The following is a 17041-nucleotide window of genomic DNA, read 5'->3' as shown; positions in this document are numbered from 1 at the left end:
AAATCCGTTGCATTTCCATATACTACTAATGAAGTAGCAGAAAGAGAAATTAAGAAGAAGAAATTAAGAGTCCCACTTACAATTGTACCAAAAATAATAAAATACCTAGGAATAAACTTAACCAAGGAGTTAAAAGACCTATACTCTGAAAACTATAAACACTGATGAAAGGAACTGAAAATGACACAAACAAATGGAAAGATTCCATGCTCATGGATTGGAAGAATATTGTGGAAATGTCCATACTACCCAAAGCAATCCACAGACTTAATGCAATCCCTGTCAAAATACCAACAGCATTTTTCACTGAACTATAACAAAGAAACCTAAAGTTTGTATAGAACCATGAAAGACCCTGATTGCCAAAGAAATCTTGAAAAAGAAGAACAAAACTGGAGGTATCATAATCCCAGATTTCAAGATGTACCACAAAGCTGTAATAATCAAAAGAGTATAGTACTGGCATAAAAACAGACCCACAGATCCAGAGAACAGGACAGAGAGCCCAGAAATATACCCACAATTATATGGTCAATTAATCTTTGACAAAAGAGGCAAGAATATACAATGGGAAAAAATCTCTTCAACCAATGTTGTTGGGAAAATTGGACAGCTGCATGCAAAAAAAATGAAATTGGACCACTTTCTTACACCATACACAAATATAAACTCAAAATGGCCTAAAGGCCTAAATGTGAGACCTGAAACCATAAAAATCTTAGAGCAGAGCACAGACAGTATTTTCTCTGACATGAGCTATAGCAACATTTTTCTAAATATGTCTTCTGAGGCAAGGGAAACAAAAGAAATGATAAACTATTGGGACTTCATCAAAATCAAAAGCTTCTGCACAGGTGTGTGGGTGGCTCAGTCAGTGAAGCATCTGCCTTCAGCTCAGGTCATGATCTCGGGGTGCTGGGATGGGGCCCGTGTTCCTCCTGAGAGGGAGCCTGCTTCTCCCTCTCCCTCTGCCCTTCCCCCTGACTTGTGCTTGGTCTCTCTCTCTTTCACTATCTCTCTCTCTCAAATAAATAAATAAATAAAATCTTAAAAAAAAAAGCTTCTGCACAGCAAAGTAAACAACAAAACTAATGGAATGGGAGAAGATATTTGTAAATGACGTATCTGACAAAGGGCTAGTATCCAAATATAAAGAACTTATACACCTCAACTCCAAAAAACCAAATAATCCAGTTTAAAAATGGGTGGAAGACATGAACAGACATCTCTCCAAAGAAGACATATAGAGATGGCAAACCGACAAAATGACAGACGCTCAATGTAAATAACCATCAGGGCAATGCAAATCAAAACGACCATGAGATATCACCTCACACCTGTGTAAATGGCTAAAAATCAACAACACAAGAAACAAAAAGTGTTGGCAAAGATGTGGAGAAAAAGGAACCCTCTTGCACTGCTAGTAGGAATGCAAACTGGTGCAGTCACTGTGGAAACAGTATGGAGGTTCCTCAAAAAGCTAAAAATATAACTACCACATGACCCAGCAATTGCACTAGTGGGTATTTACCCCCAAAATACAAAAACAGTAATTAAAAGGGACACATGTACCCCTATGTTTACTGCAGCATTATTTATAACAGCTAAGATATGGAAGCAGCCTGTGTCCACTGAAAGATGAATGAATAAAGATGTGATACACACCACACACACACACACACAATGGAATATTATTCATCCATAAAAAAGAATGAAATCTTGCCATTTGCAATGACATGGATGGAGCTAGGGAGTATAATGCTAAGTGAATTAAGTCAGTTAGACAAAGACAAATACCCTATATGATTTCACTCATATGTGGAATTTAAGAATCCAATAAAACAAGCAAAGGAAAAAGAGAGAGAGAGAGATAAACAACAAACGGACTCTTAACTACAGAGAACAAACTGATGGTTACCAGAGGGAGGTGGGTGGGAGGATGGGTAAAATAGGTGATGGGGATTAAGGAGAGCACTTGTCATGATGAGCACAGGGTGAGGTATAGAATTGTTGAATCACTATATCGTACACTGAAAACTAATATAACACTGTATTGTACACTGAAACTAACACTGTATGTTAACTATATTGGAATTTAAAATAAACTTTAAAAAATTTTAAAAATAGATTAAAAAAATATATTCCATGTAAATGGAAATCAAACTAATACTGGAGTAGCTATACTTATATCAGAAAAAACAATATTCAAGCCAAAACTGTAAGAAGAGACAAAGAATGTCATTATATAATGATAAAAGGGTCAATCTAATAAGAGTATATTACATAAATATTTATGGGCCAAAAAACATAGAAGCACGTAAATATATAAAGCAAATATTAACAGACCAGAAGGGAGAAAAAGACAGAAACATAATAGTGGTAGGGGACTCAAATACCCCATTTTCATCAATGGCTAGATCAAGGCAGAAAAATCAATAAGGAAAAATTGGACTTAAACCACACATACAATATCAAATGGACTTAACAGACATTTGCAGAACATTCCATATAGCATAAGGCCTATATACATTCTTCTCAAACATACAAAGAACATTCTCCAAGGTAAACCATGTGTTAGGCCAAAAACCAAGTCTTAATAAATTTTAGAAGACTGAAATATTAATATATTCCAACCACAATGGTATAAAACTAGAAATAAATTACAAGAAAATTGACAATTCACGAATACATGGGGATTTAAAAATATGCTAATGAACAGCCAACAGGCTAAAGTAATTTAAAAAAATTACCTCAAGACAAATGAGAATGGAAATACAAAATGCCAAAAACTATGAGATATAACAAAAACATTTTTAAGAAGGAAGTTCATAGTGATAAACATCTACATTAGAAAACAAGAAAGATCGCAAATAACCTAACTTCACACTTTAAGGACCTAAAAAAAGAACAACAAACTAAGCCCAAAGTTAGGAGAAGGGGAAATAACAAAGATCAGAGCAGAAATAGAGACTAAAAAGACAACAGAAAAGATCAATGAAACTAGGGCGCCTGGGTGGCTCAGTTGGTTAAGCGTCTTCGTGATCTCAAGGTTCTGAGATCCAGCCCTGCTTCGGGCTCTCTGCTCAACATCGAGTCAGCTTCTCCCTCTCCCTCTGCCTATGTGATCTCTTTCTCTCTTTCAAATAAATAAATAAAATCTTAAAAAAAAAAAAAGATCAATGAAACTGAGAAGGGGGCTTTTAAAAAGCTAAACAAAATATACAAATATTTAGCTAGATTTACCAAAGGAAAAAAGGGCCCAAATAAATAAAATCAGAAATGAAGGAGAAGACATTTCAACTACTACCAAAGAAATACAAAGAATCATTACAGACTGATACAAAGACTTATATGCCAACAAAGTGGACTAGAAGAAACAGATAAATTCCTGGAAACATAAAATCTACCGAGACAATCATGAAAAAATAGAGTATCTGAACAAACCAATTAATAGTAAGGAAATTGGATCAGTAATCAAAAACTTCCAAAGAAACAAAAGTCCAGGACCAGATGACTTCATTACAAATTCTACCGAACATTTAAGGAAGAATTAATATCAACCCTTCTCAAACTCTTCCAAAAAAAACAGAAGAGAAGGGAACCCTTCCAAACTCATTTTATGAGGCCAGTGTCATCCTGATACCAAACTAGACAGGGAAGCCACAAGAAAAGTAAAGGCCAGTATCCTTGATGAATACAGATGCAAAATTCCTCAACAAAATAGCAGAAAAGCTGAATTCAATAATACATTAAAAGGATCATACACCATGATGAAGTAGGATTAATTCCATAGATGTAAGGATGGTAGGTTCACTATCTGCAAAAAAATCAGTGTGACACACCACATTAACAAAATGAAGGATAAAAATCTTATGATCATCTCAATAGATGCAGAAAAAACATTTGAAAAAAATCAACATCCTGTAAGACCAGGAACACTCTTGCCACTTTTTTTTTTTAATGTTTTATTTATTTATTCATGAAAGTCAGAGAGAGAGAGAGAGAGGCAGAGGCAGAGGGAGAAGCAGGCTCCCCGCCTAGCAGGGAGCCCGATGCGGGACTCGATCCCAGGACCCTGGGATCATGACCTGAGCCGAAGGCAGACGCTTAACCATCTGAGCCACCCAGGTGCCCCACTCTTGCCACTTTTATTCAACATAGTACTGGAAGTCCTACCCAGAGCAATTAGTCAAGAAAAAGAAATAAAAGAGGCACCTGAGTTGCTTAGTTGGTTAAGCATCTGACTCTTGATTTCGGCTCAGGTTATGATCTCAGGGTTGTGAGATCAAGCCCTGTGTCAGGCTCCACACTGGGTATCGAGCCTGCTTAGGATTCTCTCTCTCTTTCCTTCTGCCCCTCCCACTCCCTTCTCTCTCCCTCTGAATGAAAGAAAGAAAGAAAGAAAGAAAGAAAGAAAGAAAGAAAGGGCGCCTGGGTGGCTCAGTTGGTTAAGCGACTGCCTTCAGCTCAGGTCATGATCCTGGAGTCCCGGGATCGAGTCCCGCATCGGGCTCCCTGCTCGGCAGGGAGTCTGCTTCTCCCTCTGACCCTCCTCCCTCTCATGCTCTCTGTCTCTCATTCTCTCTGTCTCAAATAAATAAATAAAATCTTTAAAAAAAAAAAAGAAAGAAAGAAAGAAAGAAAAAGAAACAAAGAAACAAAGAAAGAAAAGAGAAGAAAAAGAAAAAAAAAGTATCCAAATTGGAAAGAAGCTGTATTTGCAGATCACATATTATATATAGAAAACACTAAAAACTCCATTAAAAATCGTTAGAATAAATGAATTCAGTAAAGTTGTAGGATACAAAATCAATATACTACCCAAAGCAATCTACAGATTCATTCAATCCCCATCCAAATTCCAATGGCATTTTTCAAAGAAATAGAACAATCCTAAAAATCTATATGGAACTAGAAAAGACCCCAAATATCTAAAGTAATCTTAAGAAAAAAGAAGAAAGCTGAAGGCATCACACTTCTTCATTTCAATCCATATTACAAAGCTATAGTAATAAAAACAGTATGGTACTGGTATAGAAATGTATACACAGATCAATGGAACAGAACAGATAGTCCAGGAATAAGCCCATGCATATAGAGCAAGTTAATTTATGACAAAGGAACCAAGAATACACAATGGGAAAAGGACAGTATCTACATAATGGTGCTGGGAAAACTGGACAGTCAGATACAGAAGAATGAAACTGCATCACTATCTTACACCATATAAAAAAAATCAACTCCAAATGGACGAAACACTTAAATTTAAGTGTAACCATAAATCTCCTAGAAGAAAAAATAGGGGTTAAGCTACTTGACATCAAGCTTGGCAATAATTTTTTGGATTTGACACAAAAGCTAGGGCAATGAAAGCAAATATAAACAAATGGGACTATATTAACTAAAAAGCTTCTATACAGCAGTGTAAACTATCAATAATAAAATGAAAAGGCAACCTACAGAATGGGAGAAAATATTTGCAAATCATATATTCGATAAAGGATGAATATCTGAAATATATAAAGAATTCATTCAACTCAAAACCCTAACAATCCAATTAAAAATCAGCAGAGGAACTGAACAGATATTTTTCCAAATAAGACGTACAAATGGGCAACAGATACAGGAAAAGGTGCTCAACATCACTCATCATCAGGGAAATGCAAATCAAAACCACAATATTACCTCACACCTGTGAGAACAGCTAGTATCAAAAAAAACCCACAAAAAAACAAAACAAAAAACAAAAACCCAGAGATAACAAGTGTTGGTGTGGGTGTGGATACAAGGGAACCTCTGTGCACTGTTGGTGGAATGTAAATTGGGACAGCCACTGTGGAAAACAGTACGGAGGTTCTGCAAAAAATTAAAATTAGAACTACCATATGATCCTGCAACACCAGTTTTGGGTATATATACAAAGGGAATTAATATAGGATATCAAAGAGATATATGTATTCCCAAGTTCATTCCTGGCAGCATTATAGCCAAAATAAGCAAACAACTAAAGTGTTCATCAGCAGATGAATGGATAAAGATGTGGTGTGTACATACACACAATGGAATATTATTCAGCCATGAGAAAGGACATCTTGCAATTTGTGACAACATGGATGGACCTTGAGGGCATTATGCTAAATTAAATAAAAGAAAGACAAATAGTTCATGGTATCATTTATATGTGGAGTCTTAAGAAGAAAAGAGAGAGAATCAAACTCAGAAACAGCAGATAGAAAAGGGGTTGCTAGGCAGTGTGGGAAATAGTGAGAGGTTTGTACAACCTTTTAGCTAGAAGATGAATAAGGTCTGAGGATCTAATGTATAACATGGTGACTACAGTTGGTAATACAGGTATTGTATAACTGAAATTTGCTAAGAGAGTAGAACTTAAATGTTCCTACCAAAAAAATAGAAATAAATTTTAAAAATTTTAAGTTTGTGTTCAAACATTTATAAATTATTTCTCCTACGGTAATATGATATATACATCATACTTATAATCCCTACATCCAGTGTCTTCTAAATAAAATGCTTTTTATTCAAACTGGTCGACATTTGGTCATATTTTCCTTTATGAACTATAAGGATGGGGAAAAAAGTCATAAATGTACTTTTTCATTGATGTGTTTTATGTACTTTTATATGTTTACTTACTTTAATAAGTAATGCTTCATTTGTAGCTTCAATTACTTCATTCCTATCTTGGACTTGTTGATGCAAATTGCTTACGGTGTCCTGAGCTTCTTCTAATTCCAGTTTTGCTTTCTCTAACTGTTCATTTAGTTGCTGAACAGAACTCTTTTGAGAGTCAGCAGAAATCTTCCACTTCGCATGGTTCTCTTGATGCGAAATCATCTACACAGCCCCAGAATTGAAAAAGAAAAGAAAAAAATAGGGTGGGGTTGGTTTCAAAAACATTCTAATACTTTTCACTTCCATTTATACTGAAGTAAATTCTGTTTTTAGGTACAAACATCTGATTTCTCAACACATAAGCTATTAGAGGAAAAAAAGGAGAAGAAGAAACCTATGGTCTTAAATTACCTAATAACAGTTAACCAAATACAATGGGCTGTTTTTTTTGATCCTGATTTGCACTTAACTATATAGACATTTTTGTGATAATTGGGAAAATGTGAACAAATGATGGGTAATTGATAATATTAAGGAATTACTGTCAATTTTTAATTGTAGTAATAGTATTGTGGTTATGTTTTTAAAAAACAGCTCTTATCTTTTAGAGATACTTATTGAAATGTTTACTGATGAAATAATGATGTCTGGGATTTGCTTCAAAATACAATGAGATATGTGGGGGAAGGGAAGTGAGTGAGGTTAAAGATATGGTGGACTGGCCAGGATTTATGCCTCGTGTCCTGGTGTAGTTATGAACAGCACCCTTTTTCATTCTCAAAAGTATTTATTCCCTTTTAAAAAGAAATGGTCGGGGCGCCTGGGTGGCTCAGTTGGTTAAGCGACTGCCTTCGGCTCAGGTCATGATCCCAGGGTCCTGGGATCGAGTCCCACATCAGGCTCCCGGCTCGGCGGGGAGCCTGCTTCTCCCTCTGACCCTCTCCTCTCTCATGCTGTTTCTCTCTCGCTCGCTCTCTAATAAATAAAATAAATAAAATCTTTAAAAAATAAATTAAAAAATAAATAAAAAATAAAAAGAAATGGTCAACATAAGTATAGATGAAATCACATTGGCCACAAATTGATAATTACTAAAGTTGAATAATAAATCTAGAAGGATTTATACCATTCTTTCAAAATTTTCCATAATAAAAACTTTTTTTCTTTTTTAAGATTTTATTTATTTATTTGATAGAGGGAGACAGTGAGAGAAGGAACACAAGCAGGGGGTAGTGGGAGAGGGAGAAGCAGGCTTCCTGCAGAGCAGGAAGCCCAATGTGGGGCTTGATCCCCCCACCCTGAGATCATGACCTGAGCTGAAGGCAGACGCTTAACGACTGAGCCACCCAGGCGAAAAAAAATAGATTTTTAATCAAAAGTATCAGGGGAGGTGCCTGGATGGCTCAGTCGGTTGGGCGTCTGCCTTAAGCTCAGATCATGATCCTAGGGTCCTGGGATCAAGTCCTGCATTGGGTTCACTGCTCAGCGTGGAGTCTGCTTCTCCCTCTCCCTCTGCCTGCCACTCCCCCTGCTTGTGTTCTCTCTCTCTCTCTCGTAAAAATAAATAAATAAAATCTTTAAAAAAATATCACGGCTGGGTGCCTGGGTGGCTCAGTTCGTTAAGCGACTGCCTTCGGCTCAGGTCATGATCCTGGAGTCCCGGGATCGAGTCCCGCATCGGGCTCCCTGCTCAGCAGGGAGTCTGCTTCTCCCTCTGACCCTCCCCCCTCTCATGCTCGCTCTATCTCATTCTCTCTCTCAAATAAATAAAATCTTAAAAAAAAAAAATCAGGGCTTTTGCAATTATTATTAAGTGACTTTTCTGACAATTCTGAAACCTGTAATTTTTTAAATGCTGTTAAAAATTATTGATCCTTTTTACTAACTGTTACTTTAATGACTTATTTCTTCATTTTTATATTCAAACAACATACATGCTTTAAAAATAAATCTTCGTCAAGTACCAAAGAGGATAAAAACATATTACAAATTTTTATATCTTACATATAAAACAATACCAAATATTAAACAACAGTAAAACCTATTTTTACAATTCATTTTATGTACTATCTGCTTATAATTTGAGGGCTTACAAAGCTTAAAGTAAAAAATTAGATAATAAGAAATAAAAGTAGAACAGAGACCACATATTAAAAGTGCAAAGAATACTTGCTGGTAAACACTTGAGCTGGACTAGTTATTACTGATGGTCACCTGGGGTGAGTAGCTAATATTGATTTATTAAATAATTATGCTGAATCCAACAGCATTCCATTTGTCTTTAAAGACCAAGGATTTAAATCTCTTAGCCTGCTAACTGGATTCAGCTTGCAAACACGTTTTGTTTGGCAGACACAACGTTTTCAAAGAGATCAGAATCTAAACGCACTTAACCAAGACATGGTGACTACAAGCCCTTCCAATCCCTCACAAAGATAGTCCCAAACTCCTTTGAAAGGAGTTTAATATAAATATAGTTGTAATCCTTGTCATATAGAAAAATGTTTTATTAGAAGTCCCTAAGTAGTTTAAGTCTAATACATACATTTTAGATATCTTTAGATGTAATTTTTAAAAAGACAAAAAGACAAGAAATGTAGCCGCACTGGGAAATGTGAACCATGGGAATATCAGTGACACTGATGAGAATAAACTAAACGCCTTTGTAACAACAACAAAAAAGACAAGAAATGCTATTCTAATTGCTAACACTGCTCATTTCTATAAAGGCTCAGGACCTACAAGTAGATAAAAAGCATCAGGTTCTAATTTTGCCTCTCTAACTTACTATCAGAACAAATATTGTAAATTGCAAAGCATTATAAATTCATATCACATGAAACTACTTATGTTGTTTACAAAATATCTCCAGTTAGTTTTGGCAAGCGCTATTTAATAACTGATGATGATGATGATGAGCCAGCCTCAGGTCTAAGAACTTTAACTATATTCATTTAATCCATTTAATTCATTTAATCCAGTTCTATGAGGTACGTATGATTATTATGCCCATTTTAGACAGAGATGTTAATTGCTCAAGGTCACATAAGTGCTAAATGGTAAGCTGAGATTTGGAACCAGACTGCCTGCCTCAAGAATTTAAGCTCTTAACTCCACAGTGTATTAGCTCACTGGATATGAAGTGAAAGTTATATTAAGCTACCAGAAATGAAGACCACAATGAGTTACTCTCTAATGAACATTTAGAAGCTAGACTTATACTTTTGTTCAGATAGTTCACTTTAGCAGGGAGTACTGGAACAAATTACATTTTTCTTTACCTCCAGATGATAAGCTTCTTTGAGAGATTCTACTTCTGCTGACAATTTCTTGATTTCTGCTTGCATTCTTGCTTCTAAATGAGCTTCACGTACTTGAGAAGCCCCCAATTCTTCAGCTAAATGGTGTCCATGAGCTTCCTTAAAAATGACATATTAAGGAAAGGTTGTTTGTTTGGTTATTATAGCTAAACCAATCACGTGCATTTATGGAAGTATTTTCATCTTTTTTTTTTTTAATTTATTTGCCAGAGTGAGAGTGAGCACAAGCAGGGGGAGCGGCAGGCAGAGGGAGAGGGAGAAGCAGGCTCCCCGCTGAGCTAGGAGCCCGATGTGGGGCTTGATCCCAGGACCCTGGGATCATGACCTGAGCCGAAGGCAGCTGCTTAACTGACTGAGCCACCCAGGCACCCCTGTATTTTAATCTTTTATAATACTATATAAGTGTTCATATACAAAGTTAACTTATTAAATGGTACACTTTAAAATCTAGACATTTAAGAGACTACAAATGGGACTGTATTAGTATATTGTTTATCATAATATAATACTTCACTAACAAATGCATTCTGTAAAACAACCACAGCATGTTGAACTTTGGCAGGTAAGTCTACTCTAAGGTTTGCCTGTGCATTTTGTTCACCAGATGCACTGTTTGCTTATCAAGAGTCAGTTGTGGGGCGCCTGGGTGGCTCAGTCAGTTAAGCATCTGCCTTTAATGATCCCAGGGTCCTGGGATTGAGCTCTGTGTTGCCAGGCTCCCCGCTCAGAAGGGAGTCTGCTTTCCCCTCTGCCCTTCTCTCCACTGGTGAGTGCACGCATGCTCTCTCTCAAATAAATACATAAAATCTTTAAAAAAAAAGAGTCAGTTTTGTATTTGTCCAAACCTATTTATGCTAGTTGTGCTTGTGATTATAATTATGCAATCCTAATATACATTATGTATGAACATTGAGGAAATATACATGCAAAAAGAAAGTTTTTATATGAAAAGAAAGTTATATGCTTTGAGACAGCTTAATGAATGAGTCATAAACATTTTTTACCCAATTAGAAGCAGCCAAATAGTTGTAAAATATTGTGGGAAACCCCATGTAAAATATAAGAGATGTTGAATTCTAATTGATTTACAAATGTCTTTTAATTCTTCTTCTACTTTAAAGAAACCAAAATTGGAAACAATAGATGAGGGAACAGGAGTATGGTTAATGCGAAAAGATTAGGTGGAATTCTAATCAAAGACCCTGCCCATACACACAAAAAGCAAGATTTGGTCCTAAATTAAAAGATTTACACATGAATATATATTTAGAGTTTTGAGTTGAAATATTTTATTTTAAACTATCATTTTAACAAATCAGAACTACAGTGAGATACTACCTCAAAATGGCCAAAGATAACACAAGAAACAAGGATGCAGAAAAAGGTGTTGGCAAGGATGCAGAGAAAGGGGAATCCTCTTACACTGTTGGTGGGACTGCAAGCTGGTGCAGCCACTCTGGAAAACAGTATGGAGGTTCCTCAAAAAGTTGAAAACAGAGCTACCCTGTGACCCAGCAATTGCACTACTGAGTATTTACCCCAAAGATACAAACGTAGTGATCCGAAGGGGCACCTGCACCCCAGTGTTTATAGCAGCAGTGTCCACGATTGCCAAACTATGGAAAGAGCCCAGATGTCCATCGACAGATGAATGGGTAAAGAAAATGTGGTATTTATATACAATGGAATACTACTCGGCCATCAAAAAAAAAATGAAATCTTGCCATTTGCAATGATGTGGATGGAACTAGAGGGTATTATGCTAACTAAGGGAAATAAGTCAATCAGAGAAAGACAGTTCTCATATGGTCTCACTGATATGTGGAATTTAAGAAACAAAACAGGATCATAGGGGAAGAGAGGGAAAAATAAAACAAGATCAAACCAGAGAGGGAGACAAACCGTAAGAGACTCTTAATCATAGGAAACAGAGGGTTGCTGGAGGGGAGGGAGGTGGGGGGATGGGGTAGCTGGGTGATAGACATTAAGGGCACATGATATAATAAGCACTGGGTATTATATAAGACTGATGAATCACTGACCTCTACCTCTGAAACCAGTAATACATTATATGTTAATTAATTGAATTTAAATTAAAAAATGGAGAAAAAAGTAACTTTATTTTCTTTTTCAAGTTTCATTTAAATTCAAGCTAGTTTCAGATGTAGAATTTAGTGATTCAGCACTTACACACAACACCCAGTGCTCATCACAAGTGCCCTCCTTAATCCCCATGACCCGTTTAACCCATCCTCCCATGTACCTCCCCTCTGGTAACCATCAGTTCTCTGTAGTTAAGTGTCTGTTAATTGGTTTTCCTCTCTTCCTCCCCAACCCATGTTCATTTATTTTGTTTCTTAAATTATACATATGAGTGAAATCATATGGTATTTGTTTTTCTCTGACTTATTTCACTTAGCATAATTCTCTCTAGCCCTAGCCATGTCATTGCAAATGGCAAGATTTCATTCTTTTTTATGGCTGCATAATGTTCCATTTTATCTATATACTATATCTTTATCCATTTATCAGTCGATGAACATTTAGGCTCTTTCCATAGTTTGGCTATTGTAGGTAATATTGGTATAAACATCAGGGTGCCTGTATCCCTTTGAATTAGAATTTTTGTATCCTTTGAGTTAATACCAAGTAGTGCAATTCCTGGATCCTCAGATAGTTCTATTTTTACCTTTTTGAGGAACCTCCATACTGTTTTCCAGAGTGGCTGCACCAGCTTGCATTCCCACCAACAGTGTAAGAGGATTCCCCTTTCTCTACATCCTCGCCAACATCCGTCGTTTCCTGACTTGTTAAATTTAGCCATTCTGACTGGTGTGAGGTGGTATCTCATTATGGTTTTGATTTGTATTTCCCTGATGCTGAGTGCTGTTGAGCATTTTTTCATGTTAAACTGTCACTTTAAATAATTCCCCACTTTCATTCACTTTTTTGATTAATTGAGCTTACCTTATCCACATAAAATCAATTGTACTATACTTAGATACTACTGATAAGGACAGAGATGAGATAAAAGTAGATAGCTTCCTAGGAGCTTTTCCTAGGAGACTTCCAAATGCCAACATATTCTAATAAAAATTCCTTATATATTCTTTTTTTAAAAAAAAGATTTTAGAGGGGCCTGGGTTACTTAGTTGGTTGGGCGTCTGCCTTTGGCCCATGTTCCCAGGGTCCTGGGATTGGGTCCTGTGTCAGGCTCCCTGCTCAGTGGGGAGTCTGCCTCTCCCTCTGCCTCTCCCCCTGCCCATGCTCGCTCTCTCTTTCTCTTAAATAAATAAGATCTTTCAAAAAAAGATGTAATTTATGAACCTATTAAAAAAAAGATTTTATTTATCTGAGAGAGAGAGCACGAGCATGAGTGGGGGAGGGGCAGAGGCAGAGAGAGAAAAGCAGACCCCCCGCTGAGCAGGGAGCCTGACACAGGGCTCGATCCCAGGTCATGACCTAGTCCAGGGCAGACGCTTAACCAACTGAGCCACCAAGGCACCCCCCCCTTATATATTCTTTTTTTTTTTTTTTAAAGATTTTTATTTATTTATTTGAGACAGAGAGAATGAGAGAGAGAGCACATGAGAGGGGGGAGGGTCAGAGGGAGAAGCAGGCTCCCCGCCGAGCAGGGAGCCTGACGCGGGACTTGATCCAGGGACTCCAGGATCATGACCTGAGCCGAAGGCAGTCGCTTAACCAACTGAGCCACCCAGGCGCCCTATATTCTTTATTAGTCTAACCAACCAGATGTGTGAATAAAAGCATTGTTTACCAAAATTAAATGATACTTTAATGCAATTCCTATACTATATTAGTAAGCATAATAAAAAGCAGAAGACTCACAGGCACTTTTCTAAAACTCAATAAATACATTTTTCTCAAAGTCTAAGTAATTAACCCAAGGATATCAATCTAAGTATTTTTAAGCAAAATTGTTAACCTTCTACCAAATACTGGGGAAATACAATTTATATTATTGTTCTTGCTATTAAAAGCACTTTCTCTCCCTAAGGGTTCTGGACTACAGGTTTCATAACAGTTATAAATTTAGATTTCACTTTTAACAGTAGCTACAAATGTAAAAATTTTACTCAAAAAAGATTAGCTTTGGGGCTCCTGGGTGGCTCAGTCGTTAAGCGTCTGCCTTTGGCTCAGGTCATGATCCCAGAGTCCTGGGATCCAGCCCCACGTAGGGCTCCCTGCTCTGCGGGAAGCCTGCTTCTCCCTCTAAAAGTACTTTGTAACTTAATTTATTGAAAACTAATTAGTTTGGCCAAACTTCATTTCTGAAGGTCTTCCTACTTATATTACTAGGCTACACTAAATATAACATTTTTCTTCGTAAAATTTTAGTAAAATATACATAACATAAAATTTACCACTTTAACTAGTTTTAAGTGTAAAATTCAGTAGTATTAAATACATTCAGTGTGTGTAACAGTTAATATAATCTACAATTTAAAAAAGTAAATGCTAAAATTTTAAAGATTTTTAGTAAGGTAAAATTATTTAGAATAGGGATTACTTTTTCTTTAGAGAGTTGCTTTATTTCCTCCAGTTCACTTGACAGCCTTTCTACCTCTCTCTGTGCTTGGACTTGTTGACGACGAGCCTCCAACAATTCTGCATGAGAGTTCTGCATCTGCTCTCGAGTTAGCCTCAATTCTTGCTCCATATCTATGGCCTCCTTGTACTGAGTTGCAATGTACTGTTCCTGTTCTTTCATAACCTGAAATACACAAGATATTTGTAGTTTTCAAAATGAAATGATATAGATAACCTATTTCTTATTCTGATTTCTCTTTTAATTAATTTCCCCAACCCAACTCGATCTCTATAAAATTTAACACACAATATCATCCACTGTGAAACTGACACTCAGAAAATGTTTTTTTTTCCTTTTTAATGATAAGAAAATGTACTATAATAAATCTGGGACTAACTGGTATATTTTGCATGACTAATGTGCAAGCTGTATAAACCTTTATCATTATGACTATAACGTGGCAGAATACATAATAATATAAAGAGACAAAAGAAGCTAATACCTAATTATCCATTTCACAGATGGAGAACATATTGGCACGAATAACCAAAACCCACCATTAATCCACGTTTGGGTTAAGGTCATGAGCTTATTCTCTGTAAAAGTAAAATCTGCCACTGGGACTGCTACTCCTTCTGAAACATTTCTACATTACTCAGTTAAATCCCTAGTAAAGTACTGTGTTCTTAGAGAAAAAAAAAATCAGTGAAAAGTTAGTTCTAAATTAGCTCGGTGAGGGATATTAGAAGATAGGTAATTGACTTTAGGGCTGATAAGAAGGAAAGAAATGAGTACAAGTCATTAGGACCCTGATGTCTGGAATGGGGACATTGGATCCAACTGTATTATATATCAGTATAAATCTCATGTAAATATTTTTAGTCGGCCTTTGTTAGGGAACATGAAATGACTGGGCTAGTAATCATTTTCTTTTCCTTGGGGCCCAAACTTGCTCTCACAGACCCTGCTTAATTTATGTATATAATTCAACAAATATTTATTCATGATTACTATGTGATATGTGCTGTTTTAGGCATTGAGGACCTAGGAGTGAGCAAATGAGACAAAGTGGCTACCCTTAAGGATTTTATATCCTACTGGAGGAGACAGATAATGAAACACAATAAAGAGCTATATGTGAAGTTTTAAAGTTGAGTATAGTATTTAAAAACAAAAAAGTTACATATATGAGAGCTCTTGGAAGCAAATTCACTTTTTAAAAAGGCAAGTGGATAGAATGGGTTCACCAGTCAACACACATGCAAACTGATAACACGAAGTCATCAAACTTCATCTGGCAGCTAACTCAATGTATGTGGTCTCAATAATGTACAATTATTATCTGTTCATTCATTCTCTGGATCGAGTTCCTCAAGGACAAACGAGTGTATCTTATTAATATCTGTATCTCCAGCTCTATTACATAGTAGGTTCTCAATAAATATCTGTTGACCAAGTAAGCACATATCGTGGGTTTACTATGTGAGAGATACCATGCCAATGCCTGTAGGCAGTATAAAGTAAGATGATGTCCTTGCCTATAATTGGAACATCAGAGTAAAGTATTTAAAAAGATCAAAGAAACCAATAATTATCTGACACAAATAATTAGCCTAAAAATACTTATGGCACAGTTTCTATATTTTAAAACCAACCAGTTTAAAACAAAGATTTATATCACTTTTTAGATAATATTACTCTATTCCTTAGGCAGAAAATAATGTGCTTACATTTTCCATTTCTTTCATCTTTTGTTGTGTTCGTTCATTTTCTTTTTTCAGTTGACTTATCTCCTGTTCATTTTGTAGCATTATAAACTCTTTTTCTCGAAGCTGTTCTTTGGAATTTTGCAATTTTTCATTCAGACTTTCTATCTGAATTTTAAACAGAGCAATATTAATGTAACTAAGGAAAAATAGCTGTTTAATCATAAATGCAGTCCAAGTAAGTCAAACACATATACAATAGCAAAATATAAAAATGTGTTTTTCTTAAGACCACCATAACTCAAGACATTAATATCAGAATCTTATGCTTAATAAGATATACCTTGTATACCTAAAATATACTAAAAGAAATGAAAATCTCAATCACATTTGTATAAGAAAGGAAAATTAGAGTACATTAAAACAATAGATGTTACATGACCTCACAAGTAATTTTATAGGTAATATGTACAAGAGTAGAAAAATATAGTTAGTGAAAACAAAGTCCTCTTCCCACTGTGTTTCTTCCTTAGAGGCAACCACAGTTAAGAGAATTACAAATCCTTCCAGAGATACTTTATACATATTCAAACATGCACACATGATGATAAATATGTGGACACACTGAGACAAGAAAAACTACATTCGAAATAACATTAAGAGGGTAATCATCAGGGGCTAGGGAGTGAGGAAAATGAGGAAATGTTCAAAGCATATAAGGTTTCGGTTATACAGGTTGAGTAAATTCTGGAAATCTAATGTACAGCATATGACTATAGTTAGTAATACTGTATTGTATACTTGAAATTTGCTAAGAGAATAGACCTTAA

The 17041-nt window shown here is 36.0% G+C and overlaps 1 protein-coding gene across 1 annotated transcript in view; it reads right to left on the bottom strand.

The window, feature by feature from the left end:
- The window catches only part of CCDC18 (coiled-coil domain containing 18), a 103772-nt gene that overhangs the window by 11100 nt on the left and 75631 nt on the right, over positions 1 to 17041 (bottom strand). The window contains exons 24-27 of the mRNA XM_044914563.1: positions 16236 to 16379; positions 14485 to 14688; positions 9915 to 10052; positions 6655 to 6855 (exon numbers count right to left, since the gene is read on the bottom strand). Coding sequence (XP_044770498.1) covers positions 6655 to 6855; positions 9915 to 10052; positions 14485 to 14688; positions 16236 to 16379 — 687 coding nt within the window. The remainder of the gene's footprint in view (positions 1 to 6654; positions 6856 to 9914; positions 10053 to 14484; positions 14689 to 16235; positions 16380 to 17041) is intronic.

This window comes from Neomonachus schauinslandi, chromosome 4 (assembly GCF_002201575.2).
Source record: "Neomonachus schauinslandi chromosome 4, ASM220157v2, whole genome shotgun sequence".
Taxonomy (NCBI): Eukaryota; Metazoa; Chordata; class Mammalia; order Carnivora; family Phocidae; genus Neomonachus; species Neomonachus schauinslandi.
This window is presented reverse-complemented; position numbering and strand designations above follow the sequence as displayed.